At 53.1% G+C, this 24939-nt stretch overlaps 1 protein-coding gene across 3 annotated transcripts in view; it reads left to right on the top strand.

The window, feature by feature from the left end:
- The first annotated feature begins 15326 nt into the window (after positions 1-15326).
- PTPRE (protein tyrosine phosphatase receptor type E) overlaps positions 15327-24939 on the top strand; it is a 40933-nt gene continuing 31320 nt past the window's right edge. Inside the window, exons 1-4 of one of the 3 annotated variants that reach the window (XM_065894441.1) lie at positions 15327-15438; positions 20792-20897; positions 21207-21274; positions 22901-23037. In XM_065894441.1, the coding sequence (XP_065750513.1) occupies positions 15327-15438; positions 20792-20897; positions 21207-21274; positions 22901-23037 (423 nt within the window). Of the gene's footprint in view, positions 15439-20791; positions 20898-21045; positions 21081-21200; positions 21275-22900; positions 23038-24939 lie in introns of those variants that run through there. The other 2 variants (XM_065894440.1, XM_065894442.1) reach the window with 2 other exon arrangements.

Genomic DNA, 24939 nt, shown 5'->3' with positions numbered 1-24939 from the left:
ATAAGAACTTGGTTGGTTTTGGTAAGATCTAAAGACGATCCCAACAGAACCGTCTTGTCACTGCTGAGGTCGTAATCTTTATTGAAGAAAGGATTCAGTGATGTTATATCTTCTGTGAAATGACAATCAGCTACTGCAAGTGTAGGAAAGATTAATTATTGGTAATTCGTGAAGCTCACGAACAATTGATGGTGAGACATTGTTCACAGTATTTCAGGTGAGGCTGCAGAACCTTTGTCATCTCTGGTTTTACGTAACTGCCACTCAGGATGGAGAGTCACACTTAGAGGTTTTCAGGGGTTTCTTCCTTTGTTCTTTTTTGATAATAAGAAGGATGGTTTTCTTTTCAATAGGGAAAAAAAACTTCTGCAATAAAAGTCTAGTTGTACTTCATTCCTGTCTTATTTGGCCCCAACTGTGGAAACATGGTCAGTTTCATGTTCCCTAGTAGGTGACTGGTCGGTGGGCTCGTTGGTGTTTAAACACATTCAAGTACAGCTTTGGGGTCGGTGAAAATGTGCTTTGGAGAAGCTTCCTTGGATCTTCAGTCACCTGTCAATCTGTTGTCCCTATTGTAATGGAGAAAAACTTAATTCTTACGGAAGAAGCTCTTCACTTTTTCTTCACAGAGGGCACGTTGCGTAATTGGAACTTGCAACTTCTGTAGGAAATTGAAATTATCCCCTAACAGACTTACAGACATGCCTGTGTTCTTACGGGTCCTTCCTAGTGGCCAGGGAAGAGTGCTGCCATGTCCTCGGCCCCTCGCTGGGCTGATCTGCCCCAAGTATCAGGCCCTATTCAGTTGGGCAGGCAGGGAATTCAGCGTGGACCAGTACACGGGAGGTTCAGATACACAGGGGCTTTACGTCGTCCTTGTGATTTTTCAGAATTCTTTGATGAAATCCGTTTCAGCCTATAGTCCACAAGTGTGCACACAGGTCTTCAGGAATGCGTATAAAGTAAAGCACAGAGATGAGTTATAAAGGACCTTTTACTCTTAGACGTAATGGACTTCCTGAATTCTTTGAAGAGCAGCTGCCACTCTCGGTTGCTGTGTCAGCATCAGCAGTAGTAGATTTGGTGGAATTCCCAGTGCGGACACTTTGCTTGGGATCCTCTGTCCGTTCCTTTGACGGGCCCCTGCTTTGCTCAGGGAAATGCCTTCTCCAGGCTCTAAGCCTCACACTAAGGAGGTAAGCTCAGCACGTGGCCAGCTGAGGATGGAGTAACAGTCGGTTTATTGCCCCACTTTCCGGACAAGTAAACTGAGACATCCATCCACAGCCACCTGCTTTCTCCCCCTGAATCTAATAACTGAAAGTTTCCAAGAGACCAGTCACATTTGGGCAGAGGTTGAACTTCCAGGGCTCGTATTCCCCCACACTGTACACCCTCCTCTTCCAGAATGTACCCGTTCATCCAACAAATCAAATCTTGTTCTCGAATCATGTAAAGTTCAGTTTACAGGAGCCAACTTGGGCGTGGAAGCCGGGTCCTGTGCGCCCTGTGCCTGCACGTTCCCTGTAGACCTGAGCCTGTCCACGCAGCCTCGCCCTGTGTACCTGAGCAATCAGTGCCCATTTACAGGCAGCTCCTGCACACCTGGTCTCCTTTGAGCCCCCAATCTCATGAACACGAGAGAAGAACGTGACATGAGGACAAGAGAGAGATTAAAGTAAATGTCGTGTACCCTCTGCCCTGCCATGGAGGACAAATTACCTACTTTTTAGGAAAAAGTTGAGTGGTGAAAGATCCAAGTCCAATCACCATGTTAAATTCTACTGACTTTACTAAACAGAAAGGATTTCATGTTGAGACTTTTACTTTAGACAGTCCTCAAACCAAGCCTGTGATGTTTGTAACAAAACTCCCAGTTCTGCTGGGAAAACTCCCACATTCCCAGGGAGTCTCAGATGAGGGTCTGGGGCTGCCCTTGTCTGCGTCTGCCTGGGCTGGGCCAGGGGAGCTCAGGACCAAGGACTGGCCAGAGATCCACTTACTTGCGACCACGTTCATCACTAGTGCTGGTGTAGTGCAGTTTCCGGCCCCATGCCTGGAAGGGTCTGAATTGCCAGGACTTCAGTGAGACCCAGAATCTGGAAAATCTGCCCCGTTAGGTGAATGGTCTGAGCTTGTGCTCTAGTTTTCTACAGGAGAGTGAAAGTCAGTGTCACGGCAGACTAACTCCCAAACTGGACACGTGGAAATCTCCATTGCCATGACCACTGGAGGAGAAAGGACGTCAACAGCCCTGCACTGCAGGGTCACAGCTACCACGGAGGAAGGACTTGCGCACCCTGGCGGGCAGGTCTTGGGGCCCAGGGGCCAGCCCTGCCAGTTCCCACGGCCTCGCAGCGATCAGCCCTTCCTTTGCCTGTCCCCTGGTTCTCCCAGATCTGTCTGACTCTTCCTTCCTAGTCTGTTTGACTTTCTTTTCTCCGGGAGCCTCTAGGCGTCAGTGGTCCCAGTGTTCACCCCGTGCCCCATTTCTTCTTTCACTTTTGCTTTTCTCAGGTCCTTCAGCCATTGCCAAGGTCACCTGCCTGCTGGCAGCTCCCAAGCTCCACCTCCAGCCAGAACCCCCTCGGAGCGGCACACCTGCCTGATGGACGTGACCTGCCGGGTGGTCCACAGGGCTGCAAACTTGACCCTGAAGGCACTGTCCCGCCCCTCCTCCAAGCCAGCTCCTCCCCGAGGTCACTTTCTCCATAGAACTCCTCTCTGTTCTCTGGCCTATACGCCCCTCCTTCCAGCGAGTTACAGACCACGACCCTGACACCCTCTGATAGGGGAACCAGATATAGCAAATTAAAACCAGCCAAAGGAAGCCCAGCGAAATGTGAGTTCCCAGTAAACAGCAGATGACTCTCAGTATAAGTATCCCCGTGAAATATTTGGGACGCACTGATACCTGGGTGCTCCGTGTTTTATCTGGCAGCCCTACTTCCCAAGTATTTCTCCAGTCTTTCTGGGCACGCATTTCCGATCCTTCCCATTCCTTGCACGGATGCTGCTGTCTTCCAGACACACCGAGCTCCACCGAGACATCAGGACCCTATCCTCTCCCGTGTGCAAGGCTTTTAAACCTGCAAACCACCCAGCGTGGCTGTGTCACTGCCCGCTCATGACGAGCAGTCCCAGCGGCCCTGAATTACTCGTCGTACCGGACCCATCATTTAGCCAAAGGGCCTCGCAGATAAAATATGTAAAAGTACGTTGCTGCGTTGCGGCCGGCCTGCTGTCCCTCTGCTGTGGCATGTCCCACTCACGGCAACATGTGCCCTTTGCCTGGATTTGGAGTGTGCCGGCCTGCAGGGGGTGCCTCTCACCTGCCCTGTGGCCGTGAGTTCTCTGGGCTTCCCCAGTGGTGGTAAATCGTGAACTCTGGGTTGGGCATGAATGGGCTGCAGGTGGGTGTGTGTTTACAGACAGGGGTGGGAATCGAGGGGCCCCGGCAAGGAAAGCCCCCAAAACTCCCAAGGGTGGAAAGGTCGGCAGACTGCTTTGCTCTAGCCTTAGTGATAGGGAACACCCCACGCAGCAGGGTGCCCGCAGCTCTGCGCACTCCTTCTGCAACTCAGCATCCCCAGCGCCACCTCCCTGCACCTGCGACAAACCTCTCACCTGCCCGCGCTGCCCGCGGCCTCATGGCGCATCTTTACACTTTGGAAGCTGCCCTTCGGGAGCGCAGAGAAGTGGGGAGGAAGAGGCCTGCGGGGGGAAAGCCGAGCCCCACGTGCCGTGCAGTACACGAGCGTGTGCGCCCCGTGGGAGCGGGCGAGTGCCAGAGTCCCGCGCCGGGCGTGGGGACTGAGGGCCTCCGGGAGCTGGGATGGCCAGCCTGGGCCTGTCCCCTGGGCCTGTCCCCGTGGTGTTCACAGGGGAGGGCAACTTCCTTTCCGGCTCTGGCCCCACCGTTTCCCACACACCAAGTGTCTTCACGTCTCTGCCGTTTGTGGTTAGAACCGGCCTGGTTGGGACGCTGTAAGCTGCCCTCCAGGCTGGCCGCCGAGGCCCTGGGAGGTGGGAGGCTGCACAGACTCGAGCTGCCCTCACTCCTCACCCCCACTGGTCCAGGATGGCTCTGCTCAGAGACCTTCCTGCCAGACAGCAGAGAGCCCCAGAGAACCTCAGAGACAGCACGTGTGGCCCAAGCCCGGGGCCGATGGGGCCGTGTCTGAGGGCTGACCCACACCCGTCCATCCGGGCTCCATTTCGAGGACTCACTTGTCCTTGAATTAAACACATGGCCCATCTTCTCTCTGAGGTGAGAACTCTCAAAGTCCCTGCAAGTCATTCCTCTGAGAATCGTGATGAAAAGTAACCACGCAGAGGGTTTGGACGATAGGTCGACGTGCTCGTTGCTCGCCGTTTTCAGGATCTACTTTTCTTTGTGAGGCCCGTGGACCTCGGTGAGCTTGACGCAAACCTTAGATAGTGGAGAGCAGAGAGGCCCCTTCTGCTCCTAAAAGCAGGCAGCACTCTGTTTCCTAAACATATCACTTGGTCATCAAACGGCAAGACACATTTTCAGATGCTGTTACATCAGCTGATTTTATTGTATCAATATTTCCCCCAGTTAAAAGGGAGAGAATTTAGTTAGCTCTGCGGAGGGGCCATTTTTCCCAATGGATTGAGAACTCGTGGCCTCAAATTTGGTAAAAGACTGTGGTATCCATTATTCCGAGGCCAAGTAACGTCACCTAACGGTGGCCGTGATGTCTGCTTTCCTCACACCCGTCTCCCCACGCTGCGTCCTCTCACTCAGGACCCAGCCTCTCCTTGAGCTGAGTTCTCTAGTTCTCTTGTCTCGGGGATTCGCTGAGCCCAGGACGTGCCTCAGGCTGCGGACAGGGCACCCTCATTCCCCCAGTGCTCTCTGCCCTGACAGCCTGGGTGGTGGCCAGCAACTCACCCTCTGACCTCCCTTGTCCTTGTCTGTCCGAGGCAGAGGTGGCGCCCGCCTCTCTGGGCGGCTGTCAGGGGAGGCTCAGACGAGGGGACCCTGGGGGACGCGACGGGCGACTCAGGCCCTGCCTGGCCGAGCTGCCCAGGCTTGCCTCCTCCATTTCCTCCTGGCTGTCTTCCCCCTTTTTCTCTCCTAACACATGGGCTTCCTGGCTGGTCTCCTTTTCATGATGTTTCAGCGGTTTGACATTTAGACCTGTGCAAGTTACCTTTGTCCAAAGGCAATTAAGTCCCAACCTCCACCGGCTATGATGAAAAGCACCCTTTTGCATCTTTTCCTTTTTAACAAGCAAAGCCTTCTCTGAAAAGGCGGGATGGCTGTGGATACAGGGGGACCTTGCTGAGTCTGCGCACCTTCCTGCTTCAGGGGGTCTTACAATTGTTATTGGAATCTCTCGTGTATAAGTATATTCACCCCTGAAGCTTGGGAAAGGTCTGGGCTTGTTTCTCCTTTACCGTGAAAATACAGCTTTCTTCTTCTTTTTATTCTTCCCCAATGCATAGAAAAGTAATAATTTTGCCCCGTGGGTAATATTGTCCTGATTTTCTAGAAGACAGGCGTGGTGGGATCAGGTACCAGATACCTAGGTAATCAAGGCCCCAAGGCTCGTAGCGGTCCCTGCTTTCTCAAGGGTTTATCAGGAGGCTGCGAGGGGCTCAGCTCTGTGCCCGGCAGGCAGAAAGGGCTTGACTTGTCTTATTAGGGGTCATTTCAGAAAACTGGTGCTGCCCTGTCCTGTCTGTTTCCTAGGCGAGCAGCTGAGGAAGCCCGCTGTCTGTCTGTGCTCCTGGCGGTGGTTTTCCAAGCACAGTCCTTTCTCAGGGGCCTGAGGGATGGAGGGATGCCCGGAGCCCCAGGTTCATCTCTCACCGACCCGCACCCCACGGGTGTCGAGCGGTAACCCCGACTGTAGGTGAACAGCAGTGCTTGTTGGCTTTCTGGGATCATTGAGGCACCATGTGTGATCATCCTGGTCGAAGCTGCCTTTCTGCCCTCGGGATTCGTCGGCAGGCAGAAGGCTCGTCCTCCTGGCCTTCGCTTTGCTCCCTCGCCCGGAAGGGTGCGGGCAGCGTGTGCATAACTGCAGGCCTGGGAGCGTGTGAAACTCGCCATCCGCGCGTACAACCCGCCAGGCTTTGTGCACACGTGGCCTTGAAGGGTATGTAAAGCGGTTTGGGGTCACCTGAGAGGGGCCGATGGCTGGCCTTTCTCTTTCCGCTTGCCCTCCACTGAGGGCCTGGGTAAGCAGCTGCAGAGAGAGCCCCTCGCCTGCGCCAGAGCTGCCCCCTCCAGTCGGGAGACCTGGCCGGCTGAGATGGCAGGGGGTGACAGCAGCGGGAGGCTGCCGAGGGGCCTGGGGGCAAAGGGCGTGTGTACCCCGAGCCTCCCGCAGGGAGAGCCGGGCAGGCAGAGGGAGGCCATCGGGTGGTTCCGTCCGACTTTGGCCAGGGCCCTGGCAGCTTGCCTCTGCTCTGGAGACCAGAGGAGCATGGGTTGGGTTCCTAGAGAGCACTGAGCTTCCCCAGCCTGTCTCATCCATTATCCTCAGAACCTTCCAGAGAGGGCGGGTGGCAGACGTTCTAAGCCACGGTGCTCGGGGGAGGTGAGGAACCGTTTCTGTCTGCAGTTAGGTGAAGGATCTGCACGGCTCTGCCTGCCTCCGGGCCAGGGTTGGGTGGGGGAGGGGGTGTGTCTCTGTGGAGCCTGGAGGCCTCGCCCCGGGAGGACACACGCAGCCCCCCTGGGACCTGAGCCCCCCGCCTGAGCAGGTGGAGTCGCCCACCCTGAGCTCTCCCACCTTCTCCTTTCTCCAGCTGCCTCTGAAGGTCACTGTGACCGGCGTTCCCCAGGAAAGACTGGGGAGCAGGGGACACAGTGCCCTTGGCCCTGGCTCTGTCCCGCCTGGGCAGGTGACAAGAGGCATGGGCTGTGCCTAGCTGGAGGAGGCTCGCACTGCTTCTGCTCCTGGCCCGCAGCTCCCAGCACAGCTGAGGGACCCGTCACTAAAGCCCAGGGGGACAAGCGAGAAAGGCCATGTGTCCGGGTTGGGGCCGACTTTGGGCTCTGATTATGGGCTGGCTAAGGCCCCTGCACAGCCGGGCTGGGCGCACGCACTTGGGCTCAGGGACTGCCGGCGCCTTGCCCCACCTACGTGCATTGGTGGTTCCTGGGCATCAGTGTGGCAACAGCCGGATCTGTCCAAGCTGTTTCTGAAGCTTGTTTGCAGAGAAATGGTTCTTTTGTGGGACAACGGGGAGCTTATCTCCCTTGACAAAGATCATCCCAGGAGGGCACGACCTCCACAGACGTTCTTGACCACAGAGTGAGTGAGGATCCAGGCTCCGGGCCAGCGGGCTTTGACGTGGAAATAGCAGCTGCTTTCTCCGCCCCAGGCTGTGCCCTGGCTGCTTCCAGGGGGAGTGATGGGGCGGAGGTCTTCTCAGGAAATAGTAGCATTCACTTGGCTGAGTTTAAAGTCTCCCTGCAGCACCCGTGGTGCCCCAGTAGTTCTAATAACCAGCCCAGGCCGATGAGTTAACAAGATTCACTCACAGTTATTATCTCATTGGATCCTCTTGTTTTACTAATTGGGAAGGGAGGTCAGAGAGGTGACGTGGCCTGGCAAAGACCTTCATCCGGTGGGGGCGGGAGAGGAGAGAGAGAGAGGGTGAGAGCAACAGAGATACAGAGACAGAGAGACACTAAACGCAGCTGGGCCTTCAGTCCCAGTAGAAGATGGACAGGAACCTGCTCTGCTTTGCCTAAGGGGTTTATTTCCTTCCACCACGTTCCCTGAGCATCTCCCCTGTGCCAGATGGACGCACGCATGAGAGCAGCTCCGCCCTCAGGAAGCCCCGGGGTAGGAGTCATTCTGCCCAGTGGAGTGAGCTTTACTACAGTCCTGCTGGAAAGCTTTTCCTGGATGTCTTTAAGGTAACCCTCCTCAGCGTTGTCAGGAGAGACCCTCGGGCTTCCTTATCCTGGGCAGGTCCTGGGGCTTCCTAAGGACCACGTTCTCTGCATGGGGGGGCCCCCCTGCTTCCTCCTCCCACTTCCCACCGTGGACCGGTTGACTCCTCATTGAGAAGACACCCCTCTCCTCAGGCGGCTTTTCAGACCTCCCTGCACAGGGTAGATGTCCCCGCCAGGTGCCACCTCACCGTGTGTAGCCCCCTCCTGGCACATCAGAGTTGCATTGTCATTATTTAGTTATTTCCTGTCTCCTGCTGAAACATGAGCTCTGAGGGAGGAAAAGGCGGTGCTCAATTTGTCCTGTTGTCTCTCCAGACTTTGGCAAACAGTCGACTCGGTAAATATCACTGAAAGAGGAAAGAACGAATGAACAAATAATCAGCCCAACAGACCGTTGCAGGTTTACAGGGTTCACACAAGAGCCAGTAAACTCATGCCTTTGAAATCAGACGTGTGTGTAAACCTAGCCACCGAGGTTTAGTCCACCCATCCCTGTCTGTAGGCATCTCCACGTCTCATCCCAGGTGGGTGGAAGCAGCGTGGTCTGAGGTTCACCCAGCGGGGGTCACCCGGCCCTTGGAGTTGGCCACCTTCTCCTCTGTCATCTACACTGCTGAGTGGAGGGTCGGTGGAGACCCATTTATCACTAGCCTTTCCCTGAGTCCCAAGGCACTGCTGCATCAGCCTCTACTTTGCAGCTGTTTTAGGAGCTCTGTGCCTGAGGATGGTGGATGGAAGATGCAGGACGTAGTGCTCCGCAAACATGACTTTTCATTTAGATCAAACGGCTCTTCTTCGTTGATTTTGCCTGTTTTCAGCTCCAAGTGTCGTTGTGCACTTACCGAAGGTGAAGTGATAGGTGTTAATGCTCCCGGAGCAGACGATCCTCACAAACCGTCAAACGAGGCCAGTGTGAGATCAGAGTCATTGTCAAATAGTGATTTGCAAACAGAAAATCAGTTAATTCCAATCTTAGTTCAGTGGTTTTTCCATTTCACGGAATCCAACCACAACTTGAAAGTTTGCTCCGTCAAAGATAAGCACCTGACGTGATTGCTGACGTCACTGCAAATTTGATGAAAGAATCCAACATCTATGATACAGTTATTTGTTTTATAGGATAATATAAATGTTTGTGGTAAGTGTATCACCCTCAGAATTGATTGTGGTGTACAAGTAATTCATAATTGTGTCCAAACCAACGGGATGTTCTGTCCGTTAAAATAGAAGCTGTAGATGTCAGACTTTATAAATGGTGAAAACTACAAGAGTAATTGAACTAAAAATGTATGGTAATGAAGCCGATGTATACTTCGGCTTATAGCATGCATTCTTCCTTCTCTATTCAGCGTCATATTTCAGAAACGTTTAGGCCGTCAAAGAATTACTTTGTAAATCAATCTGAGTGTCCAAAGGTGGTGAACTTTTCTCTGAATGAGGCCCTAAATGTTGGCTTCATTCTGTTATAAATTAGTTGGAAATATTTAATAGTAGCCATCAACAAACAGAACACCAAAAAACACAACCACAGAACAAAACAAAAACTCTCAGCTTTGAGACTTCTATAGAGTTACAAGTATTAAAAACATAGTTTATGAACAGGAAGACATTAAAATTCCTACAAAAGCAAGGAAGGGATAAACAAATTCAGTGATGAGAGCTCACAAGATGCTATTTTGAAAAAAATTACAGGCAATTTCATGAAGAAATGTAAATATTAAGGATATTGAAGAATATTTTAAAAGTGAAACATACTAAGAACAGACAAGGCTAAGAAACTTATTGGAGCAGGTGAACATGTACTGAGAATAAATATTCTGTTCATGTTCTTATTTTATTTCCATAAAGACAATATAAAAAGGCTTTCCCCCCCAAATATTGCTGTAATGTGCATTGATACGTTAATTTTGTCATCCAGAATTTTTTCTTAAGTTTTAAAAAGAGTTTTTGAACAGAACTCCTTAATAGTTTCCCATTTTAATAAGACCAAAATGCTCTTCAATAATTATTTTAGAAAGCATATAGCTTTAGTTGTTTTAGCCCCTCCTTCACTCTCAAAAGGGTCCTGATTTGGATGAGAAAGTATACGGCGCCCATTCTGAGGGCTCTAAGTGCAATGGCTGTAAATCTCGAGCATGATGGCTCCCAAATCCTCATCTGCTCCTTTGTGAAGGAGCCTCGTCTGTTTTATCAATGTAATCGAGAACAGAAGAACCACCTGGGAAGGGCTGGAGCTGCAGAAGGAAAACACTACCCTCTTGGGGACGCAGGGGGCAGTCTGGTTCAGTCTGCCAGGACACCCAGGGCTACTTGGAAAGGGCACTTCCAGGCCCCGCTGGGCAGGAGGGGTCAGCCAGGCAGCCCCTCCTCAAAGACACCGGCTCAGGGAAGGCGCCAGCCCTCAAAGCGCTGAAGATCCCAATCGTCTGGGGTGGCTGGGACAGTACCCGGTCTGCTTGGGTCACCCAACACCCAAATGACTGTAACTCACACCGGGTGGTAGGACCCCAGGGAGCAAGCGTCAGTCTCAGACTTGCTGGACCTCAGAAGCTGATGGGACAAGTCAAGGGAAAGGAGAGATGGGGAAGCTTGTGAACCAGGGCTGGGGGGAGTGGGCAGGGGGCGGGAGAAGCCCTCTCCTGCTCTGGTTCCACCTCCATCTGCTTCTGTCCTCCTTCTGTCCCCCAGCTGCCACTGCCCGGTCTCCCGCCCAGTTCCCCTTCCCGTCCCTAAGCCAAGCACCCCAATCCTCACCTGTCTCCCACTTACCCTTGGAGTGAACTCAAGCCCACCTCTCCCTTCCAGCCAATCCCCAGACCCCCCTCCTCTTGGTGGTCTCCACTAGAATGGCCCACAGCCCCCTGAAATACAACTTGTCATCCCGCTGCAAGGACAGCAGGACATTTCCCGTGGGATTTCGGTGAGGGTGGGGGAGGAACTTTATCTCAGAAGCTCAGCTAGCCTGTCACACGTCATAGGAGCCCCCCAAAGCGGGGACCCACTCCCCCCGTCTCAGCTGATGTCCCCTCCCATCCACCCCCCAATATGGAAATCCCAGCGCCTCTGACACCCGACTCTTCACCACGTCTAGCTGATTACCATCCACATGGATTCCACCCTTGACCCCCCTCACATGCTGCCTCCCTTCCACTCCCATGGTCCTGCTTTAGCCCAGACCTACTCCATCTATTGCCTAGACCAGCACATCTCAAATTGTAACGCACATAGGAACCACCTAGGGACCTTCCGAGAGGGTGAGAGGTCTGGGTGGGACCTGGGATCCTGCATTCCTAACCAGCTCCCAGGTGAAGCCCATGCTCCAGGACCATCCTGGGGCAGCAAAGGCTACATCACCCCCCGCTTCCCTCCCCATCTTAACAGTGGCTCCTGATGGCTTCCAGTCACTCGAAACTTCCATGGCGGTTCATTGCTCAGAGCCAAGGTTTTCGGCTTCAGTCTGTGTAAAACCCATCACTGCCCATATATTTGGATTTCCAACATCTGGAATCTGGAGTTAGGCCCAGGAATTGGCATCTTTGTTTAATGCCCCCAGTGGTTCTAATAATGTAGGTTTTCGGCGGGGGTTGTTTTGGTTTTGGGGGGTTTTATTTATTTATTTTTGGCTGTACCTCCAGGCTTGTGGGATCTTAGTTCCCCAACCACGGACTGAACCTGGGCCCCAACATTGAAAGCACCGAGTCCTAAACACTGTACTGTGAGGGGGCTCTGATAGTCTAGGTTGTTGATGGAAAATGAGCCTTTAATACCAAACCAAACGCTTTACCGTGGCACTCAAGGGCCTTCTCAACGCAGTCCCATCTTTCTGCCTCGCTCATCCCTGCTATACCTTCACGTACCAGAAGTCCAGCAGAACAAACCGTCCACTGTCTGGACAGTAGGTCGTGCTGTCGTCTCCCTCAAGCCCCTGTCCGTCCCCTCTGTGTCCTGGAGGGACCGCTTAGCCCTCCACCCCTGGGGAGCCTTGGTGACCTCCCAGGTGAATCACCGCCCCCATCTTCCTTCCTTGGTGCTGTGGCCTCATGTCTCCAGAGCGTGAGAGTGGGTGTCTCAGGGGTAGCTGTTTCCCACTCGTCCTTCCAGCTCAGGAGGGCTGCTTTAGGGCAGGGACAGGTCTGTATTCATCTTTGCATCTCCAGGACCAAGTGGGCTGCCTGCCCCAGAGCCATTTCCTAAAGAATAGTATTGAAAAGGCATCAAATGGGGTTTAGAAAAAGACAATTTTAATCAAATGTGTAGCTGGCTGAGTTTTGAAGGGTGTAAAAATAAAGTCTGCTTTGTTGGAAATCATCTGTTTTGATAATCTCAGTTTTGGAGAGCAATGTGCTTTATGCCCCACAGTACTTCACATTTGGTGAGCACACAAGCACTGATTAAATACAAATCACTCAAAGTCAGTATAGATTTAATTACTGTTTGAAGCATTATTTTTGTACTGATTCGTGTCTGTGTTTATCGGGTAGCTTGTGCAAACCCTTTGAGGGTGAATGGCCAGGGACTGGCAAGCTGTCTTTGGCCTCTTAAGGGCTACGATTAAGGGACTCTAGGTGGTGGGCTGGGTTTGAATTCTGCAACGTTTAGTGCCCTCTGCTGGTCACACCAGACAAATCACCTGCTGCTCCAGGAGGCCCTTGCAGAACTCATGGTGTCTGATTCCTGATAAGCTGGTCTTGTCTGGCCTCTCTTTAGATCGTTGAACATTTGGAAAGGAGGGTTTTTAAATTAATGCATGGAAGAGAAAAATGTTCCACCTAGGAATTCTGCCTCTCTGGGTTGTATTAAACCAATTAATACCTTCTAATCAATTACACTACAATTTACTCAAATATATTTTTTTAGTGATCTCATTTTCTTTTCTCATTTTTTATTGAAGTATAGTTAATTTCCAGTATTGTGTTAGTTTCAAGTGTACAGCAAAGTACAGCAAAGTGATTCAGTTATATATATATATTCTTATATATATGAGATTCAGTTTTATGTATATTTTTATATTTATATATTTTACATACACTTTTTTCAGATCCTTTTCCATTGTAGGATATTACAAGATATTGGGTAGAGTTCCCTGTGCTCTACAGTAGGTCCTTGTTGTTTACCTATTTTACATATAGTAGTGTGTACCCGCTAATCCCAAACTCCTAATTTATCCCTCCCCACCTCCACTATCCCCTTTGGTAACCACGAGTTTGTTTTTTTATGTCTGCGAGTCTGTTTCTCTTTTGTAATAAGTTCGTTTGGATCATTTTGTTAGATTCCACATATAAGTGACATCATGTGATATCTGTCCTTCTCTGTCTGACTCACTTCACTTAATGTGATCATCTCTAGATCCATCCATGTTTCTGCAAATGGCATCATTTCGTTCTAGGAAGGAGTAATATTCCGTTGTATGTGTACTGCATCTTTATCCATATATTAAGAGCGTCAAAACAGTGCTCAACAACAACTTTCTAATGCAGTGTATGCAGAGTGCCTGTCAGGGGTTGAGGGCTTTTGTCTCCAGCGGCCCAGGATTGGGATAGCGGCTCCTGAGTTTCCTCCGGACTGGATATGGACCAGCTCCCCCGTGGGGCCTCAGTTGCTCCGTCCTGGAGGGATTTCTGTGAGGGTGATACCCATAGAAAGGGTGTAGCACACAGTAGGTGCTCACGGAGCGAGAGCTATTTTGCATGTATGGCTCACTTAGTAAATCTAAAATATATTTTGGAAACAAGAAAGAAGAAGGAACTAAAAGTGTTGATCGTGACTGTGGTGGTTGTTCTGGGATAACTGTCATAATGTGCTCAGAATGGTTTCATTTTAATAGTGGCGATTGCTAGAAAATGATTGGGTTTTTTTGCGTTCACTCAGCGCCTTCTCTAATTACAAGTGTTTCTTGGCTTTGGTCCATTCGTATTCCCGAGGGAGGCTTCTTGCAGGAAAGTGCCATCTGTAGGGCTGGGCGCCCGGGCTGACCGTGGACAGGGCTCGTGGATGGAAACAGAGGAGGGCGTCCAGGAGGGAGGACACGCCTGCATCATTAGCACCAGATCCCACCCGGCAGGTGCCACTGCCCACCTTCAGCTGCAGGGAGCCCTCGGGATGGGTTTCTATACCACCAATCACTATCATGATTCCCAAGGATTTATGGTGTCTTTGCCAAAACGGAGCGCTGAGTAGGAGGTCCCAGGTGACCGCCTGCAGGTCTCCTGGGCGAAAGAGCCTTTTTCTCTGTCGAGCCGCGTTGCAGTCTGGGTTTGCCCAGCACGTCTGCCCATCCACCCAATAAATACTTGCCCCCATCCCCGAGGTGCCCAAGTGGGTCTGTCAGAGATGAGCTGACCATGACCCCTCCTCCAGGAGGGGGCTTGCCTCTGCTTCCCCTGAGAGCTCAGACCGGAGCAGAGTCCAGATGCAAGGCCTGATATCAGCCCGGAGTCGTGAAGATTACAGGGGATGATCTAGGAAAGCTGCCGGCAAAGTGCCTGGCTCAGAGGAGCAGAGACATGACGCCAGCTCTTCATCCCCAAGTCACTGTTCACACCTCACGAGGCAGGGGACTGAGCTGAGCTTCACGACGGTTAATCAGGCTCCGGAGTGTGGGACAGGTGGACGGCCAGGGACTGGAGTTTTTCGGGGACCTTTTCCTGTAGCTCTGGTAGGAGGTACTCCAGGCCGGCACCCGGAATAAGGGCCGGGGTGTAGTTGTGGTTGTGGCTGAGGGACAGCAAAGGGGGACCCTGTGCAGGTGGCTGGACCCCCCTTCCAGCCCCCCAGCCCTGTGACCACAGGCTACGTAACCGAGGGCGCTGATGCATCTCTGGGCTGCTGTGATGCAACACGGAAGTACTCCACCGTGTCAGCACGGGCACAGCGAAATGTTCCTACACGTTCAACAAGTTACTGTCGTTGGCAATCCTCAAGCCCAGGTGACCGGGCCTCTTGCAGGGTCTGTGAAGCTGCCTCTCAGAATCCCAGACCTCGTGATGTTTTAAGAGTTTATTCTCCCCGGCACCTCCACGTCCTTGGCCTCTTCTCTCCCTCCCGAAACAGACAAACAAACAAAAAAGGAAAGTAACCTGAACAGCAGGAGCTTTTATAACCTGTGGGTAGTTATGGCGCTACTAACCTGGCTTGTTCTAAGGTGGGGCTACTTCCCAAGTGCAGGTAGAAATCGTGCCAGTACAAGACCTCCCCCCCTACAGCAGACTGACAAAGCCACGCTCCCAAAGGGTCCCCACTGTCACCCCGATGCCCGGCCCACTGTTTTTCTTCCCGAGTCCTCTGTGTCTTCCCTGAGTTTCCCGCCTCGGTGGAGGCTGGCCATCCCCAGGTGGGTGGTGGGCGAGCCCTCTGAGCCCGTTCTGCCTCTTCCAGGGTTGCCATGGAGCCCTTCTGTCCGCTCCTGCTGGCCGGTGTTAGCCTGCCCCTCGCCAAGGCTTTCAAGGGCAACGAGACCACCACCGCGCAGAGCAACTGGACCTCCACGACCGCAGGTAAGGGCCCCCCCGCCTCTTCCTCCCTGCCCTCCTGCCCGCACTGCCCACTGCCCCGCCTCCTGATGGCCTTGTGGGGTGATGGGCAGGTGAGTGGGAAGTGTGCTTCTGACCCTGCACGTCTGTAGGGCAGGCTGGCTAGGAGAGCAGTTGCTCCGTATGTGACTGGAGCAAAGCTGAGCACTCGGGAGGCAGCGGACATAAGCTCCCACCCCTGCCCTGGGCTGAGAGTCCGTGTCAGCTTGGTGGGACGGAGGGCAGGATGGCCTCCGTTGTGCTGAACCCAACTCAAACCAGCCCTGAACAAACATGGATGAGTCAGTGGGGGATATTTAAACGCTGCTGTGATAGTTGATGCCGTTCATTAAGAAATTCATACTGTGGGGCGAGATATTGGTATAGCAGTCAGGTTTATTTTAAAAAATGAGTCCGTACCTTTTAGAGACGCATACTTGTATGTTGACAGCTGAAACGACAAGATATCTAGGAGTGACTTGGAAAAGAATACGTAGCGGGGCCGGCCACAGACGCACACAGTTGATCCAAGAATGTCAGGGGGCAGATACGCGGGGGTTCATTACTCTAGTCTCTCACTATTTTTATACTTTGAAAGTTAAAAAGGAGAAAAGGAATGCCTGATACATGAGACAATATGGGTGGATCTCAGAAACACGCGAGGTGACCAGACGGGCTCCCCCCTCCTGGGTTCACCTAAAAATAAAATGCTTGGCTGATAATCGGCTGTGGCTGTCAGGAGTCCTTACAGGAAGCGGGACGGTTGTGTGACCTGGTGCCCACCAGAACGAATGTGGAAGTCACCTGTTGCAGCCTCTGCAGGCTTGGCAGTGGCTTCTGGTCACTTCCAAGAGGGAAATTCATCTGGCTCAGGGCCCCTGTTATGTGAGTAGATGGGCTCCTGTGGCCTAGAATTCCGGATGACACCTGACCGACCCTGTGAGGTGCCCTTTGAAACTTCATCTGTTCCCCAAAAGAAGGATGAAGCATCATTTGGGATGATCACAGCGCTTTGCCAGTGTGTTCCAAAATAACCGGAAATCATTTCATTTGCTCACTGAACAAAATGTATTAAATAATCATAGGAGACATTATTTTACACAAGTAGTTGAAGGTAAATACCTATAAATTGTATAGCAAAATGTTATTGTCCGGATTATATGAAGGATTCCTAAACATTAACAAGAGACAAAAAAAGACAGTAGGAAAACGGTTAAAAATTTGACCAGGCAAAATATGAATATCTAAGTAAGTATGTTTGTGAATCATGAAAAGGCACCTAACCGTCTAGAAATTAGGGAAATGCAAATTTAACTGGTATTATTTTACTTATCAGATTGACAGAAATTAAACGAATTACTAATATCTGGGAGAAATAGGCTCCATCGTACACTCCAGGTGAGTGTAGAGGGTGGAAACATTGGCAACTTGCAGTTTCGATTACAGTTTAACGTGTGTGGACAGAATACAAAGGGTCCACTTCCAGGAGCTCGCCTACAGAAACCCTTGTGAGATACACAAAGGTATCGACAAGAGCTGCAGAATTGTAGGTAATAGCCAAAAAGTTGGAAACAACCTAAGTGTCCATCCCAATCTTGGTTTACCCAAAAAGTGGAAATTCAAGGGGCAGTTAAACAAAATGAAGAGGCTCCTGTGTGCTGACACTGAAACTCTCCAAGACAGACGACCCAAGAAAGGCAAGTCGCAGAGCTGCCAGATACCGTATTTCATCTGTTTTTCTTTTTCCCCACATTTCATATCACTGTATCCTGAAGTGTGCCTTAATATCTTTTTTCCTTTCTTAGTGGTTCATAAAGTAATAGCACATCTCACGATCCGTGGAGTCTTAGATGTAATGAGAGAGTCGTTAGGACTCCAGTTATCAGCGAACCTGTAGGTTTATGAATGTAAACGTGTAGGGAAAATGTCAGGGCAGATACACCCCATGGGTTTAACAGCGTGTAACTCTGGGAACAAGAAGGGATGGCTCTTGCCCGTGACTGTTCTGTGTTTGGTCTGAACGTTTTGCAGCAGGCCTGGATCCCTGTGTTGCTCCTATCGACCAGAACCCAGCAAAACGCACGAGGTACAGGGTGGGAGCAGACTTTTAAAGCGCCCTCTGCTGGTAAACAGCGGGTCCTGCAGGGACCTTGCCCACCCCACCCCACCTCCCGCCCCCAACCAGAACACAGCTGCTCTGCCACCTTCTTCCCCTCCCTCCTCTTCTCTCCCACCCCTGCCCCAACTCTTCCCTCCCCCAGGGACCCCCAAGGCAGGGCAGATCCGCGTTGGAGGAACATCATCCAGTACCCCCCTTACTACAAGCGGGGACCCCAGAAGGGGGGGGTCCCTTCGTCAAGGCCTTACACAGAACTCTTTAGGGCTGAGGGGGGAACCAAGGGGCCTCCCCACCCCCTGCTGCCCACCCTCACCTCACAGGGCCGTCCAGCACAGCGGGCGAGCCGCACAAGTTTAAGCGTGCAGGTGCGTGACTGAGGTCAGGACTCACACGGCAGCCCCCGACTTTCAAATTCCAGGACCAGATTCCATGTAAGCCAACACACACGGGTGCACACTTCTCAGGCGTGCCTGGGCATAAATTTGCACGAACATCCATGCACACCTGACTTGGAGCATTGGCTGCGTAGAGTTGGAGGAGATTTGGGGAGAAGGCTGCTCCGAGTGGACCACCGGGGTACTTACCTCCAGGAGAGCCCCGCTCTGCTCCCCAACCGCGACCCTCAGCCCCACCCAGTCTGAGTCACATCACCGTGAAATGAAAACAGAAAGAGACTTGAATTTCCTCTTAGTCATCGCCCTGACTTCCCGTCGGGAGCCCGTTGGTGCCCGGGAACACAGCCCAGCCTGCGGAGGCTTTTTCTGACCCACATTTTGGTTTTCAAAATTGTATTTGGGTTGACTTGCTTACCAATATTTAAAAATCAGATATTTTTTACGTAAAAATATAGATTTCTTCCTTCGGTAAATTGGAAGAACTGAGCACGTCACGTGCACCTCTCCTCGGCCCCCGTGAGTTGGGGCTCAGACGCGGCCAGCCCCGCCGACAGGGCATGGACACCCCGCCAGTTCCCGGAGCCCCACGGGGCCTGCTCGTCCTTGACTGTTCCCGCCTGACCTCCATCTTCCATAACAGAGGCGGCTGCTGACAACTGACAGAGACCCCGAGCAGGGGAACCCATTTGTCCCTGTGGCCCATCGCTTCTGTCCGGGTACACGGCCCCTTTCTGGGGGCCTTGGGTCATTCCGCCTCGCTCCTTGAGGGTGTGCCGTGGAATTGCCCACGTCTGTAACTGCAGCCTTGACTCCGGGCAGCATGAAAGCGGAGGCTGGACCCTGGAGCCCCTGACGGCCCCAGGGGTGGGCTGTCTGTGATCCCGGTGCCCACCTGAAGCTCCCGGCAGGCCTGCACGCTCAGCTAGGCCCATCCAGCCCTCGGGCCTACGAGCTGGCCCGTCAGTCACTGCCATGGTTAAGCTGAGCAAATGCAGAAGTGGGGAGTTCGACAGAAGGGACGCCCCGGGAGAGCAGAAGGGCACCTGTCAGGCTCTGCAGCTGCATCTGGACGGGCAGGGATGGAGCTGAGTGGCCTCTCTGGGGCTGGGCCCAGCTCTGCCCCTTGGTAGCAGGCATCTCCCCCATCAGTCTGGGCTTGAGTTGCTCCAAGGCCCTGGCAGGGTTCGGGGGTGCTCCAAGGAGCTGCAGGCAGGGAGGCCACAGGCAGGTCGGCTCCTAGGGTCAGGGAGGAGCCTCTGTAGCGGAGGGGCTCCCAGGGAGGGACTGAGCAGAGAGCTCAGCCTGGCATCCCCAGCCTCCCAGCACAGCTGCGGTGGTCCCTGAACATCACTAGCTCAGGTGGCAGAGGCGTGGGGCAGCCTGGAGCGGGGGCGTGTCGTAGGTTGGCCAGGTTTACGGTGGCTGAGGTCACCTCCTCACCGCTGTCCTCAGGTTTTAATACTTCCACGTCTAGCAGTCACTCAGGTCTGTAAGAGTCCTTCGATTATTAGGAGTATAGCACTGACCACCCACAGGGTGCCGGCGTCAGCGCAGGGCCCCGGCGGCAGAGCTCCCGGCCCAGGGGTGAGATACCCATTACACCTTTGGGATACGTGGGGAGGGGTGCGAGATGGGGAACTGCGGGGCTGTGGAGCCCCCACTGGGCTCAGGGGCCCTGTTGGTGCTTCTGTGACTCAGAGCGATGACGGTCCAGTCATGCCTTCTAGGGGCTTCCACTGAAACAGGGGTGAAGGCGGGCCCCCCGGGCCTGTTCCCCCCAGGAGAATAGGCTATGTGCTAAAGGCACACAGAGCCCCTCTGGGATCCACCGGAGGGGAGCTGCGTGGGCTTCGTGGACGAGGGGGCTTTGAGGTGCTCCTTGGCGAGCGAGGACGCTTTGGAGAGGAGGACGCCGCAGGGCAGTCTGAGGGGACAGGAGCTGAGTCAGAACACTGGGCGAGGGGTGGGCTCTGAGGGTGGCAGCCGGGCCACCAGAGCCCCCTGGAATTCGGGCTTGCGGGCCAGACCCTGGGCAGCCACGTTGGGTCCAGGGACGTGGCACCTTCTGGTCCAGGAAAGACAGATGAAAGGGGAGCGCGGGTGGCGCCTGGTCAGCAGCTTTCCTCTGGGCGGGTGAGGTCGGCAGCTCACGGCTCCGGGAGGCCGGGTCACCATGCGACCACGGGCCACCGTCCTGGGACAGAGCAGCAGGGCATCTACACTCCCACCCTCCTCCACCTCCCGTTAGGGGGAGGGACAGGTGCCCTGGGACCTGGGGAAACAGGTCACACGGGGGTCTGGGCCTTCACTACCCAGCAGCAGGGGGCCTTGGACACGTCAGGTCATCACATCCTCAGCTCAGCTTCTTCTTGGTGTCAACGCTGCTCATCTAAGTAGAGGGGCCTTTGTGGACCCAATGGACCAGGATGGTGAACTGAGTTGCAAACTGTAAAGTGGGGTCCGGGAAGAAGGGCAGATGAAGGAGGGAGTTTGCAAACTGTAAAGTGGGGTTCTCGTGTCAGGGAAGAAGGGTTGAGAGGGAGTGACTACTTTGCAAACTGTGAAGTGAGGTTTTGGTGTCCAGGAAGAAGGACTGTTGACGAAGGGAGTTTGTAAACTGTAAAGGAGGGTTCTGGTGTCCTGGGCCGCTGGGATGGGGGGGACGAATTGGTGACCTCTAAAGTGGGGTCTGGCATCAGGGAAGGGGGGCTGGTGGGAGGGCCACTTTGCAAACTGCGAGGTCTGGTATTGGGAACCTTTCCTCGCCCAGAGCCCGCTTCCCCTTGTGCCTCGGGTCCTGACGGGGACCTGCTTCTGCCCCCAGGCGCTCCGGCCCCCGGCCCTCCGGCCCCCGGCGCGCCCCAGCCCCTGCTGGCCTGGCTGCTGCTCCCCTTGCTGCTGTTCCTGTTCCTTGCAGGCTACTTCTTCAGGTAGGAGTGTCCGGGCACTGGCTCACCCACACCTGCTAGGGAGGAAATGATGCGAGAGGCCGTGACTGCAGACGAGCAGGTGGGGGCTGGCCGGGTGGCAGAGGGCAGAGCAGGGGCGGGGCCAAGGGGCCAGGGCAGTGGCTCAGCCATGAACAGCAGGAACAGCTTCTCTCGGCTCACCTGGTGGGTATCCCCGGAGTTCACCTGGTGGCTATCCCCGGGGCTCACCTGGTGGCTATCCCCGGGGCTCTGGACTCTCAGCAAGCTCCCTGTGCTGACACCTCACGCGTCTGTGTCTCTAAGGTTCAGGAAGCAGAGGAAGGCAGTGGTCAGCTCCAACGACAAGAAGATGCCTAACGGAATCCTAGAAGAGCAAGGTAGGGGGCCGGGCCGGGCCGGGCCTGGGGGGGGGCCGTGCCTCTCTAACACCTTAACACTTAAATGATGGACTCCTCCGGCTTTGCGACTCTCATCTGGCTTTATCTGGTATCATGCCGTCCTTTATAACCGGAGTTTCCCCGTTTCAAAACTACTGTCATTTTCTGTCCGGTGTGAAACAGACGTTTGAGGCATTTCAGTTTGTGGCTTTGGGGGAGACACTGTTCATATCCTGTCGTTTTTCCGGGATTTCAACATATAAAATTTATCAGTAAGTCTTAGCTCGTCCTAAGCCGAGACAGGTGGGCTCATAGTTTACAGTTCTCGAAAGGGCCACCCCGGAATCCGCAGTTTTCCGATCAGCTAAAAGAAGGGAATTGATGCACCAACGTGCTTAGAGGGAGGCTCAGAGTAGCTCAGGGGGAATTTCCTGCCTTTCTTTGAGGTTCCAAATTCAGCTACTAACTTGTAAATTCTGCTTACAAAGGCACATTGGTTTTCTTCCCACGCGTTGAGATGTCCAAGAAAGGTATGTGAGGCAGAGGCTTTTAAAAATATTGTTCACACCAGTGACTACAACTTCCTCAGTCAGCTTGCTGCCTGGTTGTCCCGTGGTTTGGGGGAGCAGAGGTGCCGTCAGACTTCAGATGAATTACAAAACCGACCCGGCACACGACCAAGAGTATCGGCAGCAAAGGACCTCAGCCAGTTCTGTCGTGCTGGGAGACCCGTGACCCTGGTTTCACGATGACACGTGGCCTCCGGGCGCCACCTTCCTGCCCCCTTCTCCCTGCCCTGCACGTCCCAACAGCCCGGATGGGAGGAGGAAGTTGGGGCCGGTTAGGCGGGCTGCTCATCCTAGAGTGACTGTCTCAGGAGGAATGAGCCCTGGAGGGAGTTCTTGGCTGGCCTTCAGAACAGCTCTGCAGGTGGGGACAGGCCCTTTTGCAAGTGACAGCAAAGTAGAGTTGACCTTGTTGAGAACAGCAGCTCGGTTCCCTAGGAAGAGAAGCACATGCCAGGGTGTCACTTGCGGTCTCACTCTGAATTTGTGAAAGCAGCTTGTCCGGGGACACCCTTGAAATCTGGCCCTTCTCCTTTTCAGTGCCGCCAGCCCCTCCCCTCCGCCAAAAAAGAAAAAAACAGCAATGGTTTCTCTTATTTCTCTTGGAGCTTATGGGGCTTGAGTAACCAGGACTAGTTGTTACAAAGAAGACAAGGCTGCGGGAGACTCACACCGGAACTGATTCCCAGCCTGTTACCAGTTTGCGCCCAGAAACCTATTGTTATTCTGCTCCATTTCAAACCTGGACAGTTGAGCTGGAGTGTGAAGCCACCTGAATCCCTTGAGGAAGGAGAGGTGGCTGGTGGGCGAGTGAGCTGGGAAGATGAGGCGTGTCTGGTTGGTAAAAGCAGGGGACGCCAGCCAGAGGGGCGTCCGTCTGTCACTATGAGTGATCAGCGTGTGTTAAAAGAGACAGACCTTGCGTTCAGCTGCTCATGGTCTGGGCGACTGTCCCCCTCCAGCTGTGCCATTTCCCCAGGAGCGTTGTCCGTCTGTCTGGCTAATGTCACCCATCTGGGGACATGGCTTAATAAGCCCCGTATTTCTGTTGACCCCACAGAGCAGCAAAGGGTGATGCTTCTCAGCAGGTCCCCCTCGGGGCCCAAGAAGTACTTCCCCATCCCCGTGGGGCACCTGGAGGAGGAGATCCGGGTCCGGTCGGCGGATGACTGCAAGAGGTTTCGGGAGGAGTTCAATGTGAGTTTGGGGCCCCTCTTTCTTGTCACGCGGAAGGGCGCTGGGACGTGGGATGTCGTGTTTCAGGATAAATTAGCCCAAAGGCTCAGAATGCTGGCATCCATCGAGACACTGTCCCAAAAATGGGGTTCCAGGGAAACCTGGTTTCTGCCGTGATGACCCTCCGCTAACCCTCATTCCCATTTATGAGATGGTTGAGAAAGAGGTTCAGAACCTCCTTGCAGCTCAGACACCCTGGGTGCCGTGTTCTAAAGTCGAGTGTGACGGAAACACCGTTATCTCGATAATGTGCAAGACCGGGGCCTGAGTGGACCACAGGATAACAATTTCACGCTGAGAGCAAAGGAGCCCCCAAACCGTCCTGCACAACATCGATTAAACAGTCGAGGGGCTGCCTTGAGGGGACACTAGCTCTGCCTGGACGGCCCTTTGATTCTGCCCAAGTCAGCGTGTTCATCCTGCTACCGCTGTTCTGGGTGAACTTAATGATGGCAACAGCTAAGATGACTTTGACGAACTGGTCCAGCCGGATGGTAGCAAACCGATCCTACTATCAACAAAAATGCAAATGTACATTAATGACACCTCCCCTTGTGTTGCTAATTTTTTAATTTAATGTTCCATGAATTGTGAATCTGCTAGATAGATAGACAGATAGACAGATAGTTATAGATGCTGGGATGCACAGGCAGGCAGACAAGACGCGCTGGGAAGTGTGGTCTCGGATTTGGCTGTCCAGTGTTTATCCCTGATCGTGTTTTGAGTTTTCTTTTATGCATCTTCCTCATATCGTACATAGCCGTGCGCTGGTGTTGAGCTTTAAAGAGGACGGGTTTCCAGCAGGGGAGCCACCTGGTCCTGGCCCTGCCTGTGGCACCGCAGCCCCGCCCGGCCCATCAGTTATTCTCCTGGAAGCCACAGCTTCCGTCATCTGTGAAGGGGCAGGGGTGGGAGGATGCCTTAATGACCTCACAGGTCAAATATGAGGCTCTGACTTGGTAAACAGCAAAGAGTCGTAGCATTGTGACACCTAAAGACAGCATGACTCCTGCTGCAGACAAGTGACTTTTTACCCAGAAGCAACCCACGAGGGCACGGCAGGGTGATGGCGCATTTAGACCCGTGCTTTTGTTTATTTTTTAACACAAGCCTCACCTGCCTTTATCTTGCTTCCTTTTAATTGTTTCCAAATGTATCCCCTTTTCTGAGATAGTAGGTCATAGTGAAAGACAGCTCCAAGCAGTATTGTTTTGCAGTCTCTCAGCCTGACGAGAGAAGTTAATTCTCCATTTTCAAAATGACTATCCAAGCTGGCAGATACAGGACCATTTCCCCCACGTCCATTCTTGTCCTGTTTCCTCTTGTACTTGTATTTCTCCACGTGGAGGCTGGTGACTGCCCTTGCCGAGGGAGGGCTGCGTCAGAACTCGCTGCCTGTGCCGCCATCTCAAAAGCGAGGGCCCGGGAAGAGGGTCGGGCAGGTGAGGCACTTGTCCCAGGTGCAAAATTTAAGGGGGCACCAAAACACTCTGTCATCTGGATAAATTCTATTTTCACGCAGCTTTTAAAAATCATCAAAATTAATGCAAGCAATCCATGATGAACAGAACAGCGCAACTGGAAATAAAGACAGGGTCACTCTGGTGTTTCCTGTTGCCCCAGGCTCCGACGTGGCTTATCACCACGCTGTTGCTGATCCTGACGGTATTTAAAAGTTTGATATTTTGGTTATCATGGATTTTTTTTTTTTTTTTGCGTTTAGATTTTTTTATTTCTTTTTTATTTTTTTTTTTGTGGTACGTGGGCCTGTCACTGCTGTGGCCTCTCCCGCTGCGGAGCACAGGCTCCGGACGCGCGGGCTCAGCGGCCATGGCTCACGGGCCCAGCCGCTCCACGGCATGT

Source organism: Phocoena phocoena, chromosome 16 (genome assembly GCF_963924675.1).
Source record: "Phocoena phocoena chromosome 16, mPhoPho1.1, whole genome shotgun sequence".
NCBI lineage: Eukaryota > Metazoa > Chordata > Mammalia > Artiodactyla > Phocoenidae > Phocoena > Phocoena phocoena.
Note: the sequence above shows the minus strand (reverse complement) of the source record. Positions and strands in the feature narration are given on the sequence as shown.